Source organism: Orbicella franksi, chromosome 12 (genome assembly GCF_964199315.1).
Source record: "Orbicella franksi chromosome 12, jaOrbFran1.1, whole genome shotgun sequence".
NCBI lineage: Eukaryota > Metazoa > Cnidaria > Anthozoa > Scleractinia > Merulinidae > Orbicella > Orbicella franksi.
This window is the reverse complement of record NC_138156.1, coordinates 6446262-6471589: the sequence shown is the minus strand read 5'-3', so window position 1 is coordinate 6471589 and position 25328 is coordinate 6446262. Positions and strand designations below refer to the sequence as shown.

General features: G+C 39.3%; 2 protein-coding genes across 6 annotated transcripts in view; both read right to left on the bottom strand.

Annotated features, from left to right (window-relative positions):
- Positions 1-470: 470 nt before the first annotated feature.
- LOC145462941 (proline-rich transmembrane protein 4-like) lies at positions 471-14480 on the bottom strand. 5 transcript variants are annotated; one of them, XM_081446619.1, is made up of 3 exons: positions 10305-14480; positions 5510-9206; positions 471-3414 (listed from the first exon to the last, which is right to left on the bottom strand). In XM_081446619.1, exon 3 carries the CDS (start codon positions 3401-3403, stop codon positions 2228-2230), a length of 1176 nt encoding a protein of 391 aa, XP_081302745.1. In that variant the 5' UTR covers positions 3404-3414; positions 5510-9206; positions 10305-14480; the 3' UTR covers positions 471-2227. The 5 variants fall into 5 exon arrangements, with proteins under 5 accessions (XP_081302745.1, XP_081302740.1, XP_081302742.1 ...); XM_081446614.1 differs by having other exon boundaries at positions 471-9206; XM_081446616.1 differs by having other exon boundaries at positions 471-9206; positions 12103-14480.
- A 4072-nt stretch (positions 14481-18552) lies between these two features.
- LOC145463170 (uncharacterized) overlaps positions 18553-25328 on the bottom strand; it is a 14169-nt gene continuing 7393 nt past the window's right edge. The window contains exons 4-6 of the mRNA XM_081446892.1: positions 25177-25253; positions 24393-24619; positions 18553-23473 (exon numbers count right to left, since the gene is read on the bottom strand). Coding sequence (XP_081303018.1) covers positions 21159-23473; positions 24393-24619; positions 25177-25253 — 2619 coding nt within the window. The 3' untranslated portion in view covers positions 18553-21158. The remainder of the gene's footprint in view (positions 23474-24392; positions 24620-25176; positions 25254-25328) is intronic.

The window sequence follows — 25328 nt, the reverse complement described above, 5'->3', positions numbered from 1 at the left end:
ACCGACTAGCCGCACGCATACGTTTAAAACCCCATGATAATGGGAGAGGTAGTAAAGTTCCAAACCAAAATCTGAATTTTGGTAAGCGGTGGACACCACTAAAAGAAACAACAATACTAGCAGATGGGAGTTGGTGTGACGGTTATTTTACTGGAAAATGACGGCCTTACAATGATAACTAAAGGTGCTCAAGAGTACACACACCTAGCAGTACCTTTTGGCAGTAGTACCTTCTTAGTACTGCTAGATGTTGGTTTTATCAGAACTTTCATACTGCTTATAAGCCCCTCCTCCGTCACCCGTTTAAGGTGATTCCCCTGAAATAAAACTGTCAATAGATTTTTGTTCAAACTTTGTCCAATGAATATTTGTCATATGAGAACTTTAATAATAAAATAAAAAAGGGTGTCCATGCTCGTTAAGAAGTAGTGAGGCATCGAAAATCTCCCATTTTAGCATTATTTAAAGCTTATTACAAGAACGCATTCCAAGTTATTTTAAACTCTTTGTGAGCCCAGACGCACGAAAACACGCTTCAAACTACAGTCAATACTTGTGTCGGACACAAACTTTTTAAGTTTCATTTTGACAGACAGCTGAATCCTTGTTAAATATTGGAACCAAATTGCTTGCCACGGCTATCAAACTGCAAAATAGAAGACTACAGTGCAGCTGCTATTTTCCTTATTTATTCAATTTTCAACAATAGAAATCAGATCAGTCTTCTCTCACGCAAAGCTAATGATGAGTTGATTAAAATGACTGGAAAAAAATTTGGTGTGCCCCAGCTCGTTAGTGAGCTATAGCCATTTTTCAACTGACAGAACTCAATATCAAGGCGAATCCGCCATGTTTTCAATGTGCGCGTGCAGGAGCGCGCGCAAATGACGCCATAAATTATGCGCAGTAAGGATGCGCAATGCAAATGTGAAGAATCACCTTGAGCCCACCCAAAGCCCCTTATGAAATAAAAGCTGTACCAGCCCACGGCTTAAAACTGGAATTTTAAGGTATTTTCAGATGCTATGTAGGCGAATGAACAGTTTAAAACACTTTATTAAAAGCTTCACATCTATTTTCTTTTTATTATGTCGATACACTGTGAAGGAAACAGCTGGGGAGAATTAAGAAATCCATCATAATGTAGCGGCAAACTAACTGTAAATGTATGGAAATCTTTGATATGAAAGAGCATATAGTCGAACGACATTGTTATGTAATAATTGAAATTTTCTTTTTGGCTTCGCTTTCTTTTGCTTTTCCAAGTTGACGGTGCACTTTATATCGGGGTTGTGTTATTCCGCTGGTTATTCAGACCAGAAGCATATAAGACAAATTGGATTTTAAGTGTAGCCACGTTACATTCTGGTACCGAATCAATGTATATACCATGTATCAATGTATGTACTACGTACCACGTGCTGGTACAGAATCAATTCATATTCTAGACTTGCCGGGCGAAACTATCACTCATTTTAGCCATCAAGTATAGGGCTTAGTCAACGGTGGTTTTTGGGTCACATGACCTTTCCCGCTCTTGCGGTGTGCTACTTGCGTTACTCTTGTCGAGTCGTTTTTCTTCGGCTATGCTTAGTGGCTGTTGACCCCCTAGCCTGCGTTGCAAGGAAATTAATTAGAGAAGCCCGCACGCTGGGTAATTGGTTATTCGTATGGAAGAATGCACTACAGTTCAAATGTAATCTAGTTGTAATCCATCGCTTCAGATGTCAGTTCGACAAACGGAATTGGTCAAAGGTCCGTGGGATATAACAACGTCCCGGGCATCCTGTTTCCCGGGCTCTCTCTCCTTTGAGGAGAAAGACGGGTGTTTCTCCTCAACGTCAAGGGAGGCAAAGGAAAGGGTTCCTGGGGTCAAGGTGGTTTAATCTGACGCGATGTTCGTCATAAACAAGACAAAGTTAAATGCCTTTACTGGAGGAATGGCTAATGTCAAAAGGTCTTATTTGGCCGAGGATTCAATCAGTTACATTTTCTTTCTTTTCACTACTACTGCGAGCATGTTGATAGAGAGGTTGAGATTCTTCACTTGGGTGATTTCGCGCGTCAACCTGTAGGAGCTGGACTTGGCCCTTCTCGTATCGTTCTCTTTCTAATTGTTTGTTAACAGATGAAGGACAAAATGTTTCCCTCTTAGTAAGCGCAGTGTTCTCGTTTTCTCCTTTACTCTTCAAGGTAAGGTGACAGAAGAGAGGTTCTCGTGAAAAACTTAAGTTGGTCTCAACTCTGATTCATTTTTATCCTGTCCCTCAAAGAAGGAGAAATTCCCTCCCTCGTTCACAGTCCCCAGTTCCACTGTAGGCACAGACTTTCGCGCGGAAGGAGTCGCGGAGGCAAGATCGCCACTGTCCCCACTGCTCTGGTTATTCTGTATATACAAGGACGACCCTGCTCTTAACTTGCATTGCATCAAAAATATCCCACTTCTGGACCTCCTCCTGTAGGAAGCTTGTCTCGGGTTTACGTAAGCCATTGTACAGCCAAGCCCGAATTCTACAAGTCTATACGACGTTTCGAATATAAGCCAAGGCCACGGTTTGGGTATGGCAGCTCCGTCGTTAGAATACATGTTGTGTAAAACGAATATCGAGTACAGCTTCAACACAACACAGGTTATGCCCAGGAATACAGTTATGTAAGTTATCTTGACGAGTTTCGCCACGTTTGGAGGTGGGTTGAGTCTAAAATTTCCATTTAGGCCGCTAAAGCGGCGAACTGACGACCGTGATTCATGCACAGATTTGAGAATGATTCTTCCACTGTAAATAAAACTCACGGACAGTATGAAGCTTAGGAGGATGAAAAACGTCTCGCAAACGATGCTGAACGCTTTCCAGTCCGCGTACATTGATATCATAACTTCTGCTATCAGCGTGAGCGCAAAGTGGAATGCGATAACGCAAGTCACAAACTTGACGCTCTGTAACTTTCCAGGGTATAGTTTTAACTTTGACAACTGGAGAAACGCTAAGTGGACAAGGAAGAACGAGGCGGTAATGCACGGTAGGGCAATACCAAACAATGTCCTGGTCAATATCACCGGGCAGGTGCCAGTTGGTAAGAAACATTCTTCGGACTCGTAGGGGTTGATAAAAAAGAACGCAGCTCGTGTGGATCCAAATAGAAGAAGAAGCGAGCTTATTGCCAACGCAAGGAGAGGTTTTCGTCTGTGTTTGCTTGCCGCCAAGTCAATGAGGGACCAAAGCGCGTATAGCGCGAGAAGAGCAAACATGCAACCAAGCCCTGCCCAGTGAAGGTCCCAGGCCCATTGCCATGTTTCCCTCGCTTGGTCCCAATGTGGCAGGGGCTCGAAGGCAACTTCAAACGTGGGTTCCACTTCGGGGACACTTGTTTCAGGTTCGCTAGTTGGAGTAACGTTTGTCATCTTGGGTACCCCTGAAGAAGATAAAGAAAAGAGATGAATTAGTCAACGGAAAATATTAGAGTGAAGCACTCACTGGATGGCTTATTGAGTCAAATCTGAGTCTTCACACGACTTCTTTTTATGACAAAGTGTATTCTCTAAGTTAAAAGTACGTTGGTGAAGATTTGAAAACAGATGAATCGTATAATGGTCTACATTTTTCTCACTTGCCTAAGACAGAGCCATTTATTGTTTTTATCGAGGTTCAATTTTCGCAATTTCAGGGGGGAAATGGGGAATAAACTACACGAAAATATCGTCATGGTTTAACGCTATTCAGTATAAAAGCCTACATTCGATATGACTGAGGAAGCGGCATACTTAGAACGCGAGACCAAAACAGCTTCACTTGCACAGAGTTCATTCATTCATGTCCTTTTCAAAACACAGACTTACCAGAATTTTTTAAACACAAAGCGACATTTTTCAGTTCAGTTTATAAACGCGTTACGCCATAACTTGTGCCATCAGCGTTAACGCTGCGGCTATAGTTACAGCGTTGTGTTTAGATTTCAATTGGCATCAGCACCAGTTCATTTGACCCACACACGTGTCACATAATGAATAATTTAGTGTACATGGCAGTGGCCGTTACCATTAGAACTATAATTAGGACGAAAATGAAAGAAAGCAATTGGGTCGACACAGTTAACAATGATTGAAAATGAAGTAACGAGGTAATAAGCGAAAAAGGCCTATTACAAAGATAAGGTGGATAAATTAACGTCTTTTAACGTTACATTTACCACAATGAATTTACAAGTGCTGGTGAAAATGGCAGCTATGTTAGTGTGACTACAAGCTTGCCAAAATACAGCTTGACTCAGCATAAACTTGCTAGGCATAAATATGCAAAACTGATATAAATTACGATCGGAGAAAGCGCTGACCAGTTGCCAAGAGCTTTATCTTGATCAGAAGATTTATAAACTCATCGATAAAATAGACAGGATGTCGTAGCCAGAAACGTGAGAAAAGTTTCGCGGGGCAGCAAACTAAAATAATAAAGTGATTGTCTTTTAGCGACGGAACTTTTAGCTTAATTACCTTGTCGGTCTAGCAGTCCAATAAAGAAAAGAAATGTAAAGTAAATTAAAATTTAAACAGCTTTTTTTATGAACTAGTTACGTCAGTTCAAAACAAAAGAACTAAAGACGAGCATATTCACTAAAAGTTGAGTTTACCAAGAAAATTTGGGATTCAAAAGCAGTTACTATACCCTGTCGATATTTAGTATTCAAATTGTCCTGAATTTCGCTTTTACGAATCATTTTATCCACATTGAAATTCCATAAGGCAATTGATTCATTAGTCTCCTTAAGGGGGGCCAAAAAAAATTAACAAATTATTTTCTTTTTCATTATCCCGAGTAAACAATGTTATCTTTTAGCCAAGAGGAAGCTACTACTGCATCTGTTTTGTGGTTCGTGCATGGGATTCAATGCTGTATCGGTCAAACCTTTCAAGATTTTTGTTCTTGGCTTCAAATTATGAACACCAGCCTAAACGTCTTTACGTCTTTATGTCTAGAAGCAACTAATTTAATCTCTCGAAAATGTAGTTGTTTCTCCTGATAAACAGGACAGGAGAGGAGAGGACCTGTGGGACTATGAAAAACCGTAGAAATGTAACTATTAATTTTGCAGAAAGGGAGAAAGTCAGTAACATGTTGGGATAAACATATTTGTGGCTCATTGTTTTTTTTTCCATTTGAATTGAAGAATATTCAGTTTTCGTGCCTTTGGTGGGAAGCCAAATTTGTAAATTACTTAACTATTAATCATATTTTGTCTTGAGATGGTTTCGTGTCATCATCCATGGTTGTCTGTAAGGCCAGCCCACACATTTTTTTAGTTCCTTGCACTTAGTTTGTTCTTCGTTTTGTCTTGATTTTTTAATTAGCTTTTAACAATTGTTTCGACCCGATAGATGCTTCGGCAGTCTTGCTGACCTTGGTTGAAATCGAAGTGTACCATACTCCTCTCGAAATTACAGTTGGGCTAAATTAAACAGAACTTCTATTAATAACGCTTCTTAAAAAGCTCTCCTTTGAATAAATATAGATACCTGTTTTAAAAGGCGAATGAATGCTTGGCCACCTTTTGTGAACTCTGCCTCAATATGTGAGGGACAGCGAGCCAAACGTATTTTAAAACTATTTTAGCAGGTGAACAGGAAGTCACTCTAAATTTCGTTATTTGCAATAGTACCTACTAGGGACGTGGAAATTAATTATTATGCTGAAATTTTTCACCATTGTCCATAATGTGGACAAAACGAATAGCCTCTCGTGTTACTCGTGCACGTAGCCACAGGCCGTGAGAAGTTCCACGTTTTAATGAAAGACTATATTCATAAGTATAAAGGTTTCTAAGTGTTTTATCACTTGTAACATCTATGAAATTTTAATTATAAGGGATATTGGAGCGGGCATCACGAGTGATAGAAAATTCAAATTTCTCTCATTCTTATACGATTTATATGACTATTTTACATGTAAATTGGTGTTAGAAAGTGAATGGGGGACATATGTCATGTTTGTGATAAATGTCACATTTCACCATGAAATGGTTACTAAAATGATTCCCAAAAATAACCAAAATCTTAATTCTCCTAACAACTTCAATACATTACTAAACAGATGGGTGATGAGAGTTAATTGACAAATCATCAACTACGGAATACACAGTTGACGTCGGAAGTAAACTAACGAGTTACTTCAGGATACAGAAGACTTTTCCTATTGGTACAGTAAAATGCATACCCTCGGTAGCTAAAAATAGCTAAAAACGTGCACCATGTATCGGTCGTTCCGTCTTACTTCCGGCAAATATACTGCACGCATGAAACAGCTAGTCTTATATTGAGAAAAAGGTCAGCAATTTGCAGACCAAAGATGACAGGAATTGTTGTAAAGAATTTTCACCCAGCAGAAGAATCGATGTATTGTTTTTGGCATCCAGCCGCATCATCCACTAGTGTTTTCAACTAAAGTCGATTTTCACTTGGGATCGCTACTTTGTAGCGCCGTTACACTCTTTTTTCCCTTAAGAATATTATGTTTTTCCGGCCCAGGCTGATTATTCTTATTTTTCTGCCGATTTAAGGCTGAAAATATTCTTGTGAATATTCTTAGATTATGGCGTATGGCTTTTGCTTTTGATAGCGCTGAAGTAATTTCCGAGCCAGACTACAAGCAATAAACCCTGATGTGACGCACATCACTCACACTCCTGGCAGAAATGTCATAACATCGAACATACAGCTAGTGCTGTGTTTGTTGTTTTTTTTTTTTAACTAGTTTTGCCGTTTAGAGAAGGATGAATATTATATGATTTACTACTACGTAATTGTATTGTAGTTGCAAATTTCCAACACACAAAATTATATGATTTTCACACTCTCAGCCTCAGGTTTATTCTTAAAATATTCTTAAAATTTCGCAAATTTCAGCCTTCTGTAGTCCTTATAAAATATATTCTTATAAAAATTAAAAAGAGTCGACTTAAAGCTTCGCAATATTCTACCAAACTCTCAAACTAGCATTTAAAGGAACGCATGAAAATCAGTATTTGGAGCTTGATTAATTAAGATCAGGGAGAACAAAGTCGAAAACTGTTGCAGCGGTTTCTTTTGAACGACTAATATTTACATTCGTATGGGAAAATACTGTTCTCGTAAAAGTTCTGTTTCCTGATAATATAGCGCAGACTCTTCCAGACCCATTACAAAACGGAAGCCGGAAATTGGATGTCGGAGTTAATGGAGTTTTGATGGCTGGTCTAGCAATATTCCAAAAAATGGCTTGTCCGGACAACCTTACGAGGCATAATCTTTATTGTCTCTTTTTTGCTATTGTATCGTTTTATTCCCAGTCTAGTCACCGGCGGGGTTAACCGGGGATAATCCCCATAATAGACTATACGGGCGAAGCTGTGCCCGCAGGGGGTACCTTTTTCTGGCTGGAGGTATACAAAAGGGCAGGGATTTCACGAACTGGCCCGGGTTATTCAAGAAAAGGTGTATAACGCTATCCACCGCATAAATAACTATCCAGTGGAATGCGTCGGCCTGAAGTATAGAAACACGTTACGCTAAGTAGTTAGGTATTTTATAGGCCCATTCAAAATATCGAGAGCAATTGCACCTAACGGCTTTGAAGTGATTGAAGTTTTTTAAGTAGATACTCAGTCCAAGGTTATAGAAAGAGGATGTGGTGTGTCTTCTGTGTCTTTTGTCGGTATGTGAAAGGGCTAACATTTTCTATGGATGGCAGATTTAAGGGTTATCTTTTCTATAACAAAACGATGTCTATTGGGTGCAGATCCGGGGCCCCTTTCTCAAAGGACCGGTAGTTACCGGTCCCGAAACGTTGTTTTCTGTTTGCCGTGTTTACATTCGAGGTCGAGATATTAATATTTTTGAAATTCAAACAATAAAGGTATCAGGAAACGAAACAGAATGGACTGGTTTTGAGCTACTCCCGCTCTACTATTCCCTTCAGTTGATTTAGATGTTAAAACATGGCTTTGGTTCCGTTATAAAGTTACCGGGACTTTCGAGAAAGGGGCCCAGGCCACCCGTTTCAAACTTTGTTGGGAAAACCCCCGCACCAGTACCCTGCACCCTATAAAGGGAACTGATTTTATGTCGGGGCAAAATAATCGCTGAAAAGAACCCGACTGATTTGGCATCTGGTCAATAATATCTCACGGAAACGTTTAGCTGTCATCAGTCAATCGAATATCAAGCAATTACTGTTTGCCCATCAAAACGTGCACTAAAAGTCACGTAATCGAATCAATGTGAGCCCCTGCCATTTATAGATATAGAACATTCTCAGCGTGAAAACATTTGGTAAACTAAACAACAGCGAGTGACATGACATCAGTTTTTTTTTTCTAGATTTGTCTGCGGCTTAAGTTCTCAAAGTTCTTAAGCTCTTTGTTTTAGAATAATCAGAAATATTTCAAAACTCTGCACGAGATTTATAAGCCGATATGGTGTGGGTACATATACACTATCACTGCGGTATCAGTCACGCAAAAGGCTCGGAATGGTATTAAAATGATTTTTAGCCCTGGAATTCATGGCTGTACCTAAAGCCTATAGCCTATAGAGTCTAAAAGATTAAAAGAACCAAAAAACTGAGGCTAGCTAAAGGCTAAAACTAACTGAAGACGAAGACGCTGTCGGTGTCTGACAGAAACTACAAACAATTAATATTATTGCTGTAAAATCAACTTGTACCGCACCAAGAGAAAACAATATAGTTAGTACACAATAATCAACATTAGAATATAATTCTCAAGTTGAGTGGCGTTTACTATTTGACAGTACAAATTGATTTATTATTGCTTTCTTTGTTAACTTCACTGGCTTTCATCAAGTAATTATTATGTACTACTGAGAATGTAAGGAACGTTTTGTTTTAGAAAACGTGATAACCGTTATCATTGAAATGAAAAGCATTTCCGTCTAGTAGAGACTGCTATGTTTTTTATAATTCGCCGCCTCTCTCGGGTGTCGACTTTGGTTTGCTCGACAAAAGCGAAAACGACTTTAAATTTATCAACAGAACCCAGAAACAGCCCAGATAGTCACAAACGACGCACAAAATTTAAAGTACACATAACGGCTTACAACGGTAATAGATGAAGTGAAAAACACTTACCTCTTTTTTTCGTATCAGAACTTAAGCTTCATCGCCCCATTCGCCAAAACATTTACGAATTCTTTACGTTGCAATGATCGAAAACTGACCCTGTAACACAGAAATAGGATAGAACTAAATTCAGTTATTTCTTAATCAACGTATTGCTCTGAAATGCTTAAACACTATTTTCTCAGTGCGTATCTACATGATTATAACTGACCTAAATTTGATTATTTTCCACGCAGTAAACAATTACCTAAAATGCGGGGTACCCTGCCGAGACGTTTCGCGGAATGTGTGGCGCGACAATTGAATCATTCATGAAACGTGATCATCATATAGCGATTTACATGAAATTGCCGGTATTGGTACCATGAAGATACCGGTAATAAGTAATCTCTTTTAATTACTACTTTATGACCAATATCAGTTTCTCAGGGCGATCCTGGTCTGTAGAATAACCCATTTCAGTGCGGGGTCCCGTTAGATATCATATATGCGTGCACTTGCAAGAGACAACGAGGGGGGATGGGTGGAGAGTTTGTCCAGCGTCGCCAGACAGAATTCGGTGACACAAGTGACAAGCGAATGCATCATTGATTAAGCGCTTTTGTTTTCTGATTCAACCCTGTTATCCACAGCAGACCCTTTTTTTATATTATACTCGTTTCAAACAAAAGCAGCATCAAACATTAATGTGGGATCGACCTGGGGCTCTGAGAAAATTTCGGTCCAAAAGTCTAACAAGTGTTCTTGATCTTGAGCGGGACAGAAAACGAAAAAATCTATCATAGGATCAGAATGACATTTTATTTCATTTTCCTGTCAGATATGACCACTGAAATCATATAAACCACGAGAGGCACTGGGAACAAAGGTTGGCGCACCCTTAGGCTGTATAATCAGCACTGCTTTGTTTTAGTATCTGAGTCGACAATAGATAATTCAGAATTTTCTTTTTATCCGGTCGTTAGGAGTTTCTTTAAATTTTTGACACAAAGCCACTCTTACAAATTTGATATTAAACCCAAGTATCTACTCAGTTCGTCTTCAACGGAATGGAGAGTTCGCGAAAAAGTAACAAGCTTGTGAATCGACACAGCGATGTTACATTTAGAATGAACCTAAATATAGGATTACATATGATAATAAAGCACTGAGTGAACCCTGAATTAAAGACTGATTTGTTCTGTTTTGGCTACATACCAAGCACGTTAATTATAGGACCCCATCTTCTCTTTGAATATCTTCTTTCGAATATCTTTCTTTACTTCGCCGGCGATTTCTGCAACTTGTTCGTGAATCGTCTACATTCAGTAAGAGTGACGCGAACAGAGCTATGAAATGATAATTTACGACTTCTACAACACCCCCGCCACCCACTAAACTGGTGCGCATTATTTTAAGACGTGACGCTGGAGAACTCCCGATCCCATCACCTAAACCTTAAATTAGGAAGATAGTCAAATATTGAAACATCTGATGTCACGAACAAAGTCAAACAAAAGCATTGCTTATCGTACGCGTTGACTATAATAAATTGTCAACTCGGTATTTGAATTCTCAATTGCTAGAACAAACACACAAAAAAATATCTAAAAGCTCGTCTTCAATGGTAGCAACGCAATTCATTAAACTTGCTTCGCGTTTTTACTTCCTCCCTTCGGACATCCTTTTCTGACGGTGCTCTTTGAGGTAAAGACAAAGATTTCCTTAAGATTATTGTATGCATGTTTACTTTTCTCACGTCAAATATGAGATAACATGGTTTGCGCGTACGTGAAGAAGTGATGAGTATTTTTTGCGACGTCATGTGATTTAAATGCGAGTTATTTTGGAAACCGGCATTACCACCAAGACAGCATTTAATTAATCATATGAACCAGGATCATGCTTGTAAAATTGGGAAAAATGTCCTGGTTACGTACCGTACATCAGTAAATAGTAATGGCATTGTTCAAAAATAGCCAACCGATCGAAGAGAGGCACTGGGAACAAAGGTGGGCGGATCCTGAGGTTGTATTTGTGTTAGTATCTGAGTCGACAACAGATAATTAAGAATTATATATCTTTACATCCGGTCGTTAGAAGTTTCTTTAACTTTGTACACAAAAGCCACCCTTACAAATTTGATATCAAACCTAAGTTTCAATTTCATCTTTAAAACGAAGAGGATCGAGAGTTAAATTCGCGACAGTGTATAATGAGCTTGGGAATCCACACCGGGGATGTTACATTTAAGATGATCGTAAATGGGAACACATATACCGTGTGGCGCGAAACTTTTTTCCGGTTTTGAAGTTTTGCGATTTTTTCGTTTTTTTTTTTTTTTCTTTTTCTTTTTCTTTTTTACCCTACGACCCGCAAAGAAAAGTTCACGCAAAAAAACGTCCCCGTCAAAAATTTCTCTGCAAGACGACGAAGTTGCCCTCGGTACACTACAGGTGTGATAATCAACATCAAGTGGTACCGTACAGATTGCTAATCGGCAATCCGTTGCAAGAGCAGTCAGTCACAGTAGCGCAAGATGTAGTTGTAACAGAGCAGGGCCAGGGCTGAGGCAACGTTCACGGTTAGATTCTCTTCCTAGGTACTTAGAGTGTTCATAATGACTGCATTTAAACACAACCCTGCATGAGATCACGAAAAAATGGCTGAAGCAAGTACCTCGGTTTGCCTCATATGCTGGCTACGGCCCCGTAGAGAGACGCTGATTAGATCTCTGCATGTTGTTTCACTTGGTGATTGCATGTAGGGTAATAAAAAATGCAATGTTGTAATTCCAACTAGGGAAACTTCCTGAAAATCGCAAAACTTAATACCCAGCAAAGAAAAAAAAAAACAGTTTTTTACAGTCGCAAAAATGAGTCCCAATAAAATACAAAAAAATCGCCGATCCGCAAAATTGAACTCTCGCAAAAATTTCTTTTCATACCGGCATAATAAAAGTTCTGAGCAAGCCCTGAACACTAAAACACACATTTATGATGTTTAGGCTACATACCACGTTATTTTAAGAACCTATCTTCTCTTTGAACATCTTCTCTCGAATATCTTTCTTTACTTTGGTAGCAATTTCATGGTGTTCGTGTGCTCTTCTTTTTCCTTCTTCCCGAACATACAGAAGCGGCTATCTTTTACCCATCAATCAGATAAGAATGACGCAAGCAAAGTTATCGATTGTTATTATTTACACTTTGCACACCCCCGCCACCCACAACACTGGTGCGGATTATTTTAAGACATGAATCACAACTTGGCGAACTTAGACCTTTCATTAGAAACGAAAAACAAACTTAGAAACATCTTTTGTCACGAGCACACTCAAACCAAAGTATTCGAATTCTCAATTGTTGGGACACGCAAAAAATATTTAAAAGCTCGGCCGGACAACCTTTTCTGTCAATGCTCATTGATTTAGATACAAATATTTGTCATGATCTGCATTCATTTATTTACTGTAGCCATGGAGACTTACTTATCATATATGCGTGTTGACATATCTTACGTTGAATAGGAAGTGACATGCTTAACGTGAAGAAGTGATAAGTACTTTCTGTGGCGTCTTGTACACAACATTAAAAGAGAGATATTTTGGACACTCAGTGCTATTTTGGTCAAACACGGAGCGATCAGCTAATGGAGTTTTGGCAGACTAGTAACAAGTTTATGTTATCATAGTTTTATATTCGATCTGTTGTTTTTGCTGAAATATTCTTGTACGTGAGTTGCATTTTAATCTGGTTTAAAGGTGATGTTACGCAGTCCCCCCGGGCGACGCAATTTAACATCTGAACTGTGAAGCACCTTTTACGTGCAAACTATTAGGTAAACGCAATACAGCCTCTTCAGTAAACAAGGAAAATTCTTTCTTTTGAAACCGCTGTTTAGCTCAACTTGAAAGTTCTTAACATGAGGTTCTTGTATAAGCAATTGAACGCATCTCCACGGAACATGAAGGAGCATCTTATATGAAGTGCACGCAAGTGAAATCAATTTCCTTTTTTTCTAAAAATATATCGTGTAAAGTGAAATTCATGGCAGGACGTTGACAAACAGTGCATTTGTATACTAAGTACAACTATAGCTAAATAGCTTTCATTTAAATGATCTCGTACAAGTTTTATCGATATATAGCTCTTTTTTCCCTTTACACGGTTAGCTTTCGAACAAAGTTATCTTATTTACCCATGCGCTATCTTTTTTTTAAAATCCTTTTCTTTTATGGGAACGTAAAAAGGTCCTCCTCTTGTTTTCTGTCCTTTTCAAGATGTGCTTTTCTTGTTATTGAATTTCAGTTAAGTCTAAGACTAAATCCTGATCAATAATAAAATATACATGAGCCTGTTCAGGAATAGCAAATTGAAAGTGCTTTCAGGCTTGTTATGGAGAAACAGACTTATTCTTTAAGCTTAAATTTCCAATAAGCCTAACACCGAGGTACAGGTGTAGAAATCTGCCGCTCTTTGTAGAACTAAGGCACCAATCCGATAATATTTTATACTGATACTATTGAGGTTTCTCTCGGTATTGTAGTTGCCAAAATTTCTGTCGATGTTTTCTGTTTAACATCTGCTGTAGTTAACCTCTCTATTTTGAAGAAAACATGAAAACAAAAAAAAAAGAAATGAAAATTTGGCGGAGATAAGATTTCTCGTTATTTTCTGGCAGAGCTGATCATGCAAAAGTTGTCAGGCCACAGCCTTTAGTTATAACTCAGTAACAAATTAATGCTGTTTCGCTCGACAGAAATGACAGTTAAATTTCCCGTTATTCTCGGGTTAGGACTGACGGTCGTTTGATATTGCAAAGCTTAATACATATTTCCATTATTTCTTCCTTCTTATATGGGAAGCATGTTGTTTTCTCCTTAGTTTCCATGTATTAGTATCAGGGTTCAATTCGATTTAATTTGAAAACGATAATATCTGCATAAAAGTTGTCTTTTTTCACTCTGAACGACGGTATGGATTTCATAAACATCCATTATTACATTGAGTTACCATGATAACAGAAACAAAAAAAAAATGTCTTATTGCTTTTGCTCTAAACGACGGCACGGATTTTATAAAGAACCATTATTACATTTAGTTACCATGATAACAGACACAAATCTGTCGAATATCTGTGTCCTAGTTTACAAAAACAATAAATGCTGAGAATAGCTTCACATATCCAGTTAACTTCGAAGCCTACCTTCAGTTTTTCACCAACAAACAGTCAAAATGAAAACCTTTTCCTCTATATTACCGAAAGATGCATGTCCACAATGAAATCGTTTCGTTTTCGTGAACTATATCAACGATCAAGGTATTGGATCACAAAAACATTTAGTCACGAAATGCTGAGCATTATGACAACGAGGTTAGTGAGACTCTTCTGATGTCAATGCTCTGAGCAAAATGAGCGCATGAGCCTGAGAGGTCTGAGAGGACACTAACGCAGAAATGAAAAGCGAAATTATTTACAGCATACACTGAAAAATAGGGTATTGTTTAACTTTTGCTTTTTTATCGTTGTTTGTTTGGTTGTTTAATCACAAAGTGAAAGCTATCATTAAAGATAATTCATTATTTAAGCTTCGTGATTTCTCACGAAATGCGGCTGCATAAGTGTACTGAGCCTGAAACATTATAAATGATATCTTTCCACAAGTTTATGACAGGAAGCCAAGTGCTTAAGAAGCCTTAAGGAGCCACTCTCTGTAGCCTATCATATCGCGCAGAAAATGCTCTCACGGACACAAAACAGCAATACTAAGAGTTGCTTCCGCGTCTCTTTGCCGAGACATCACAGATACTCAGATAGGCGCCCCTTACAGACTCCATCACTTCAGCAAGGTTGAGCATCGGGTCATCAATGTTGATCTAACGCCCAGGTGGGGGGGGGGGGTACTCCCATGTGCAAGCTATATGGGTACGTGCCGCAGTGAAGGGTATGGTTTTCAGGCAGTTTAGCCAGGGATAGGGTATAGAAATCAGACATTTTTGGTCTAGAATAGGGTATGATTTACCGGGAGAGCGGACAGTGTAAAAATAATTTAGTCTAAAACAGGGTTCTTTACCGGGGTTCTATTAAAACTCGGAAGCGACTTTGTAATATATTGGTTTAGTTAGCGTAAGTTGGAATACGATAGCGATAAAGTTCTGCATAAAAAATAGCTAGCCTGGGATGGGGTAGGGGTTTGTGGTACCCAGTCTACAATAGGGTTGCAAAATCAAACTGATCATGGTCTAGTATAGGGTGTCCCAGCAGTACACCACTACCAAAAGATCTACAGAGTGCCTCCCCCCCCCCCGCCCCCGATCCAACGTTTTAAAAGTTTATTGTTGGTACCCTTCTGTTTGACTAAGCTACTAAGCAATAAGTACAGGCGGTGAATCTTTTTGGTAGTCAATATTTTACTATTAAGTAATTATTTCCTGTTTTCCGAGTTGGTGCCCTGGGAGGCCGGAAAAAGTTCAAAAACAATTTATCGAATACGACACTCAAGCTCTGTCGCACTGATTCAAGTAAGTGAGTTTTTAGATCAAGATACGACTAGCGTTGTCATCTCTGACTTCCTCTTGCACGCCGAAAATTGGGTCAAAATTGTCGGAGGGAAAAGTTTAAATTAGATGGTCTAAAAAGAAAGAAAAACTAAGAGATGGCAAATTGATATTTTCTTGGCTTGAAACAGCTATTAATTGTAAGTAATAAAGGTTATCCCAACTGCTTAAGTTTTGTATATTACTACGATGATCAATCATGTCTTCATCTCTTTCTCCGAAGTTCAAATATATGATCATTATTTCAACTAGTATCTTCACCATCAACGGGTATATCATATTACGAATTCACAATGTGATCAGCTCCCCGTTAGCTTGATAACTCAGCTGGTAAAGCACTGCACCGGTATCACGAAGGTCATGGGTTCGAATTCCGTTAAAGCCTGAATTTAGTCAGGCTTGAATTTCACAGGATCAATCATGTCTTCTTATAAAACATACTGCTTCTTACCATGCTTGTGGTTCTTGCTCAAATGCTATCTATATCGCAGTGTCATTTTGTAGTTTTTTGACGTCCAATCGAGCTTACAACTCAGTGCACCTTAAACATCAGCAAAGATTGTTTTAGTTTGCTGTGAACATCGAGTTATATGCCTCGACGTTCAGAAGTTCTTCCGAAATTGTTACACTGCCAATTTCCGCCTTTAAAACTTTGCTTCGAAAAGGATGCTTGTGGTAACCGAAGTATTTCCGTGTGCTAAGCAAGGAGGAAGCAAAGTTTGCGGATAATGAGTTGCTTGTTAATGCATTTGACAAGAAAGATAAAAAGTGATGTCAATTGACGTTTCGATGCATCAAACATCATTCTCAAGATTGTGGTCGTTAATGTCAATATCCAGGTTGTCATAGTAAAAAGAAAGGTAATTTGAGAAGTTTGTTCAGTTTTACAAGTTATTGTCTTCGTATCTACTTTTTAAGAAAAAAAAAATGTTCTCTGGTTTTTGCTTTGTTCTCAGTGGCATCTCGATAATGAAAATAATTGATTTGCTGGCACCCAGATTTGACCTGCAATTTCAGAATCCTACGTACCGACCGAGATAAATTTTTCGAAAGAAATACGAGCATGTTTCCCATTTGCCAAAATACCACCTGAGTAGGGCAAACAAAAACTACTCTTACCTTATCCACTCCAGCCTGGAATTGTCAAAAGTCAGATGACCACTTTGATGCCCCAGTTTTATAGAGAAGTGTTACTTCCACGTCATTAGTCATGAAATGGCTATATATGGCTATGGAAACAATGCTTTTGTTTTCCTTGTATTGCCATTAGTAAATGAACTATATAAGTTTTTAAACTTATATAGTTCATTTACTAGTTCATTTACTTTTAGAAAAGCCTGTTATATTTGAGTAGGGAAAAATACGGTGCATATTGTCTTTCAGGTCTAATATAAGGTGACTGATATTCGATGATTGGTTGATTATCTGTTTTATGTATGACACAATATAATAGCAGCAAATATTCTGCAAGTAATACAAGTGGTTGACATCATGCCAATTTTGTTGGAACGGCTTTTCGAGAAAAGAGTTAAACAGTTGTTTGTTTGTCTTGACGTGCAAGCAATTGAAAAAAAAAACGTATATTTTTCCAACTTTCTGACTTGTTTTGAGATTGAGTAATTTCTATAACTCTTTATACGATTTTATTACAAATCCAAGGAGAGTTAATCAGGGTAGCTGAGTACCCGAGGTTAAGATGAGAACTCGAGGACGATTAAAGAAAATGTATGAAAAACAGCAACGATAATTTTAAAGATGATCTCACATCTATAGATCAGCTGCGTGGAAGATTCAAACTGTGGTGTATTGTGCAAGATAAGATAGAAACTGATTATCGACCTTAAAATTAATACGGTAGAGAAATATCAAGAGCATCGTAATTACGCAAAACAGAGCAGAGAACAGATGTAAGAATGGAGAAGATCGATTAGAAAACTTCCAAAAACACGATTTGAAGGTGTTAAATGGTCCTCAGAACTGTTGTTGACTATAATTTGTGAGAACTGCTTGGCTTGAGTTGTATTACGTGTTATGTTTTTGCAATATCAACGCTCTAGGCATGCGCTTATTTGCGAGTTGGGTGTTTCCCCAAATATTTTTCCTGCTGTTTTCAGTAAAGAGGCCTCCACTTAATTAGAGAACACTGTTTACAGATGATCAGTCCCGGCCAAACTCTTCGCCACATTTTGATAACGCTTTGTATAGTAGTTTTGACGCTGAAATAAACTGAGCTCGATTAAGAGCAGAAAGAAATACGAAAATATATGCAAGGATGGCTTAAAGCAAGAGAAACAGTTAAACTGTACAAGGTGGATGTAAATTTAAAGTCGATGAATGAAACCCCAGTCGATGAAGCCCCAGTGTGTGACCGTTTAAATGAAAGCTACTGAGCATACGTTCATGTGGTACGGTTTATCATGCTGTACAAGGTGGTTCTAACTTTGAATTCTGTGGTTGAAATGCTAGTCTGCGACCATTCAGATGAATTCTATTGAGCTCTGTGATCAACCCTAGCGTGCGCATTGACAGTGACGTTTCAAATGAAACTGCTACGAATCAGTCATCTTTTGTAATACGGCTTTTTATTCTTTCGTACTTTGTAAATGAGCTAAGATGTGACGGTGAGTCAGTTGAAGGTTTCATCAGTGTAAATTGAAAAACACCATTCAGTAAATTAAATCGACCTATAATTCGTCACTGATCTAAATTCAATATTCCTTGAACATAAAAAAGATAAAAAGAAAAATTCATCCTTGAAAATTCATCTCTGAAATCAAACGAATGCGTAGGCTACAAAAAAAGTTGCACAATCTTGTATTTATACACTTCAATATTTATAACGAAAAGATATCCTCGAGACTTTCTCAAACTATACCAAAAACCCTTTTGATATTTATACCCCGAATGTCATTCGTCAAGTGCACTTGTTCTGGCTGTAGTTTACTTAAATTCCAATTTTAAAAATTCACCGATATGGCATGCAGCCTCAAAGAGTGGAGTTCACAGTTTTAATATAGAAATATTCATTTTTATTTGGAGGTTATGCTCACAATTCTTCAAACTCGAACCATTAGTGCACAGCAGTCAAATTTATTCCAAAAGGAGCCATTAAAATTCAGTCCATTTTATCGCCTTGCATAGTTACAGTTAAATTAAACACAAACTTTGAAATCTCAAAGGTATCTGATTTAGATTTTTCCAGAGGCAAAGATATATTGACAGATATTGCAGTTTTGCAAATCTTGTTGCTATGTTCACTTGTCCTCACCTGTTGTGTACGTAGTCCACTTCTGACTCCATGTCACTCCCTCGCCCCCGTGAACTGAGGTTGTGACGAAGAACTAGAATATTCAAGACCTAAAGAAATTAGTTAGTAGCACAACATACGTATTTAAACCTCAATATGATAATATAATTTTAAACTGGCCGATCTCCAAATTCACGCTTACAGAAAAAGGCGATTTAAGCCTGAAAGATGATAAAGTTGATATATGAGTTAGTTTCGAACGCCGGAGGGGAATTTTGTAGTTTGTAATCGGAGTATTTGGTTTACACCTGTTCATTATGGGTCCCGAAAACACTTCACACATCTAGAACATAATGCTCGACGAGTCCGGTCGCTTACAGCTTTGTTTCCAATTAGCCGGTAGATTCCAATTAAAATAAACCCTGCTCAGCCTCCTTGCTATCATTAAAGAATTATTCTTTAATTTAACGCGAAAAGGAAACACAGTAATTTTTAAATTTCAACAGGAAGTCCTGAATAACACTTTCCCGAATCTCATGCGTTAATAGAGTGAACTTGTTGTACTCATGAGTTCTGTTCCAGCAGTGTTGATTAGCAACTACACCGCTCCAATTAAAACTGATGGAAAATACTCTCTCCGATTACTATTGTTATATAGAGTAATAGCTTTTTTAGGTGACGGAATGAGGTTCATGCGGTTGATGGACGGACTTGAGAATGCGGAGGACAGCTGTGCTTTGTGAATCTACAATTGAAAATTTTGGTCAAACTTTTGACGCTCCGAAATTGAAATAAACTAACAATTGCGCTAGAAATCAGTTAGAAATGTCTCCTTACTACTAGTCTGTTCATATATACAACCGTTCAACGGCGCAAATTTACTTACCTACTTTTTTTGACGGACATGTATGCGACAAAATTTTCCGGGGATGCTTTGTGAACAAGTCTTGCGGGGCTGAAAAGATCTGTTAAAACCCTGGCAAAGAGATCCTTCAAATAAAACCTTTGCCCAGAAAGCGTTATGCAGACTGGTTGGCAACAATGGAGATAAACGCGCAGAAGGGGGAAAACTATCAACATTAGAAAGGTTTTTGTAGATTCTGCACAAAACCGAAGAACAGTTATAGGTCTGTTGTTTGTCAACAGATTTTAAGAGGAAATAAGGGAGAATTCCTAAATGCTTACCTAGAAAGTTGCTTGTTCTAGAGTACAAACTCCTTCGTGAAAAGAGAACTGAAATTAGCGACATAACCGCCATTTGTTTGCATGAACGACATTTCTGCATTTTTGAAGCAAATTCAAATTATCACTGAAAAACTCTGGTCGAGAATTTGCACTAAAACAGAAATTTTGGTTAAACATGCACTCTTTCAAAACATGGTTGCCATAGAAACGTCAAGTCACTCGGCCAAAACAAATTAACACAAAAATGCTCCCTGATGTGTTTTTTTTTTTTGAGGAAAAGTCACAAAGTTTGACGACTCGAGCTTCAATGCTGTTTTTAAAGTAAGACGGGATTGAAATAAGCAAGGGCCTTTGGGCTTAAACCTTTCCCAAAGCTAAAAAGGGCTAACATGTTAAACATCTTTTAAAGTGGTTTAACTGAACAAGGCTAAAAATTAGTTGCTCATACCATGCACACCCCACAACTTAACCACGTAAAAACCTCAGTGTTTGACTAAAATATGATAACAAGATGGTTTAAAATTTGTCTTCTCAAAATGACTGCAAAACGTAATCGACAACTTGGAAAAAAACCTAAAGCTGATTTAGTTAAACCAGTTTAGTTGGTGTGAATGGGGTATTAGTTTTATTCAGTTTGCAAGACTTGTATACACCACATAAGTACTTTAGATGATAGAAGTTATGTGGCAAATATGATTTTAGTGTCTTGACGTTCAATGCTTTGACGATATTTATCACAGAACATACTCAGAGTGAACTTCTTTAGAGACAAAGTATTATTTGTTCTCCCTTCCGTTCTTTCTTCATAGAAATGGAAACGCTAGTCGATAACAATCTATCCCCTTTATTTAATAACCAAATATTATCACGTCAGCATATAATGTCATATTATTCAACAACGTTAACTTTTCAACACAAACCGCTCAGTGACCAGCTGAACAGTCTTTACTCTGGCCATAGCAACGAAACGCAAACCAAACAAAGAAACAAACCTTAACGAATGTAATCTCTCTAGTTCATTAGCGAAAAAAAACACATAAAGTCGATTACAAACTACGTTCTCAAAGCATAAAACAGCGATCAAATTCCCCAAACCCACGCCCTTTGATTTGCAACTTCAGTAGCGGATTTCTGAGATGTTAAATCGATCCTCGGATGAATCACACTGCAGATAGGTTCCAGGCTCATGCGGCTGAAGTTCGTCCGCGTCGTCTTGTAGCAGCGGGTGAGAGGTCGAACGGAAGGAGGCTGTGGTAGTTGTTCGGCCGGTGCAGAAAACGAGTAGAATTTTTCGAGGGGAAACGCTCTCATGAGAACAGTGTTATCAAGAGCGATATAACCAGACTGACCAGTTTGATTCAGGTAGGGTGATGAGAAATGACCTCGGTTGACTTGTGGCGGTGGTGGTGAAGTTTGTTGTGGCATTAAATTGGAAACAGGATTTGCTTGCCTTTGTGACTCTAAAATCTTATACTTGAAGCTTCGATGCTCAACAGCGGCTCGAAAATTTTCGTTGATGGAGAAACTGTCGATTATTATGGGAAAGGGAATATTGTTGCTACTACAACTGCTAGTAAGTGAAGGATCACTCGCGGGCTCATCAGAGCAGACGTTTACTGATTGGTTGGGAGCGGGAACAATAGGCCTGTATCCTTGTTGTTTATTTTGTTGAAGTTGTCCGCTGGTGTGCCCATTCACAATATAATAACCGGAAAATTTGTCCACAATCATTGGAGAGGGCTCTTCGATATAAGGGTATGCCCTCGAATAGGTAGTTGTCGGTGACGTGCTTACACTATTGCTTACAAGAGAATTCATGCTGTTAGTATTGCTGTTGCTGCAGGTGTTGAACACAGGAGGCCTTGCAGTTATGTCCGATGATGTGGCGTGTACAAACGAATTCATGCTGTGACTGTCGCTGCTGCTGTGGTTGCTGACCGCAGGAGGCGTTGCAGTTATGTCCGATGATGTGGTGTGTACAAATGAATTCATGCTGTGGCTGTTGTAGTTGGTGAGCACAGGACAAGTTGCAGTTATGTCGGATGATGTTGCGCGTCTGACAAACGAATTCATGCTGTGACTTCCACTGTTACTGCTGTTTTTAAACGCAGGAGGCGTTGCATTGATGTTCGATGATGTTGCGCTTACGAACGAATTTATGCTGTGACTGCCGCTGCTGCTGCTGCTGTAGTTACTGAACACAGGAGACGTTGCAGTTATGTCCGATGATGTTACGTGTACAAACGAATTCATGCTGGTGCTACTGCTGTTACTGTTGTAGTTGTTAAACGCAGGAGGGGTTGCATTTATGCCCGATGATGTTACGTGTCCAATGAATGCAGAGGATGTTGGAATAAGGCACGGTCTGGTCCGTTCTTCGCCCTCAGAAGTCAGTGGAAGTGAGTAGTTGTGATCTGACTGCTGAGAAAGCTGACCATAGGAAGATGCCGCAGATTCCACTTGTCGTTTAAACGAAGAATCACAGTCTTGGGGGGTTACTGGTCCCGCGTATTCTTTTGACGTAGACATCCTGGCTTCTGAAAGTTCTCCTGGAAAAATACCCTTCCTACCAGGTGTGCCTAGCATCTCCAATTTCTTGGAGGTGTCGTTTGTCGCCGTTCTCCGTTGTCGCATTGACCTTCGGCTGTCCAAACCTGACTCAGCGTCTGAACACATCTGCATCAGAGCTGTTAGAGAAGAACCGGTTGTGGTCCCTGGTCCAGGAGTAACCGTCGACAGCATAGAATTAGCAGGAGTAGCCAGTGACTCGCCAGACGCATGCATGGCGTCGGTATGGGAATTTGTCTTTTGTGGATGAAGTGGGGTTTTACAGCTAATGGATGGCTTTGCAACAGGTTCAAAACACGGCGAGGGAGTCGATCGTGTCGTCTGCTCGTCTGTACTGCAGGACTGTTCTGCTTTCCCGTCATTAGCAGAGATGGATGTTTTGTCACTCGGTTGTAGCGGCGGCAAATCTACTTGGTCAACAGCAGGTCTATCCGCGGGCTCTAACTCCAGTATTTCTTCTGAACTCACGTTTGTTAACGTTGAATCCACCGTTCTTTGCAGCCTCCTCGGGAGATATTTTTTCCTCCTGTTGACCGTAGCTTTCGTAACCTCGCCCACATCAATGGAATTCTTCGAGGAATCCTTAGGGCTGTCTCCATACTTGAAGAGGCCTTCCAGTTGGCCATTGGAAGCGTATCTGAATGACATTTGCTCGTCAAACCCCCACATCCATTCTGCAGACTCTTCACACATTAAATGTGAGTCATTTTCGCCGGGTGGATTTGTGGACTGATGTTGCGTAGCTTGTGACACAATTGACAGGATTTCCTCATTGCTCGTTCCATTTTGAATCTTGTTATGTACGTCCAAAACGTCTTTGCACAATCCTGTGTTCCAATCAAACAACAAAATAGGTTCTAAATTCTCAAATCTTATGGTCACCCACAAGATAAAAGAGTACCAGTTTAATTTTGTAGCAGGCTTCATGTAAAACGAAAAGGCTTGCAAATGGCCTATTCTTTTACAAATCATTATTGAGGCCAAGAGAGGATGAAAAGGGTAAGAATGAGGGTTAATACCCTTTATAGGCGTAATTCCCTACTTGTAGCTAATCCCTCTTAGTTTATGTTTAGACATGGTACCCAAATTTCCTCGGATAATGGTACCACGCGCGTTGCGTATATATTTTCGTGGAGAATGAAAATGCGCTGCAAAACCGCCTTGGGGATCTACGTGAGCAAACTCCGCGGCACGGGATTGGCGTTTCCCTGACCCTCCTGGGGTTCGTGAAACCGAAAGTGATCTAAAAATAACTTGCGAGGAGTTACGTTGAACTAAGGTCAATATGAAGATGAGCTCTCTTACCCTTCAACCTCTCTTGTTGACGCATATTTAACAATTACTCGCTCTCAACTTTTGATTTGAGTCTATGAGGCGATAGTTGATAAGGTCGCCTTAACAACATCGCACGGATTAAATTGTCATTGGAATTTTGCATTTGTTTACGCGCGCTCACCCGTTTTGTTTCAATAATTTCAAGATTTTAAAGTCAAATTATAGTTAATGACCTTCTTTTAGTCTTCTCAGGAATTTAATTATCCATTTACATTTAAACGTTCCTCCAACACTTCGGATAAACGAAAACCGCCGCATTTCCTAGACTGCACTATAACGGTTGATAGTGTACGAGTAGCGCAGCCAATCAGATTGCAGCATTTGCACTAGTACACTAGTAGAATTCTACCAAACTGTATATTGTCTGCCCTCTATCTCTACGGGCGCATGTGTAATGACGTCATGTTATACCTGTCTGACTCGCTGAATTTTTACGTGTTCCATTCACTTGTCGTTCGTCGCAATTGAAGCTTTCTTCAGGTGAGAATTCATCGGCGAGTTCATTCGAAGAGGAGTTATTTTCCACGTCTGGCTCGTCACTGTTGACAAGAGAGTCCTCCATATTTGAACAGTCTGATGATGGACCATATTCTGGAATTTTCCAATATTCACAAGCGCTCATGGTTTCCATACGACGCCTATTAACGTTGAAACAAACGTTATATGACGATGTATATGGCAGATGTCTTTTATTTGCTTGAATCTACATGAGATCTAACGTAATATAAAAATCGAGAAAAAGAAACCTTGGATTTGGGCCAGAAACCGCGAGTGGTGGACACCTTTGACGTAGTCTGGCTAACACGTCAAAGCAGGACGGTGGGGGGAGGACTGGACACCTCTGACGTAGTCTGGCTAACACGTCAAAGCAGGACGGTGGGGGGAGGAGTGGACACCTCTGACGTAGTCTGGCTAACACGTCAAAGTAGGAAGGTAGGGTGACATATATATATTTCCGTAAATTTTTACAATTGTAAACCGAAATTGGAACTCTAATTCCAGGTATATTTTACTTACTGTTTCTCATTTCTGTGTTTTTGGTTCGGATGATTTCACGGCCTGGCTAGTCCAAGGTCTCAACCTCGCGCTGAGGCCGTGGCTTCCTCCTCCCTTTCGTTCTCCGTAACTATGGCGCTCATTATCTTTCAAGACAGAGGACACGAGCCATACCTGATAAATTCAGACACGTACTCACCGTTTAGCCTTGCCATGCAGTCCATCACTTCTGAAAGCTTTTGCAAAAGGATTGGCGTCAATCTTTAACTGGGCAATCTTACCAAATAACAAGACAAAAGACAAGATTCATCACCCACTTTAAATTATTTTCTTCAATCGTTAAACAGTTGG

Bases quoted from the DNA above. Each gene is read 5' to 3' on its own strand.
- LOC145462941 (XM_081446614.1), bottom strand. From the start codon at position 3,403: ATGACAAACGTTACTCCAACTAGCGAACCTGAAACAAGTGTCCCCGAA.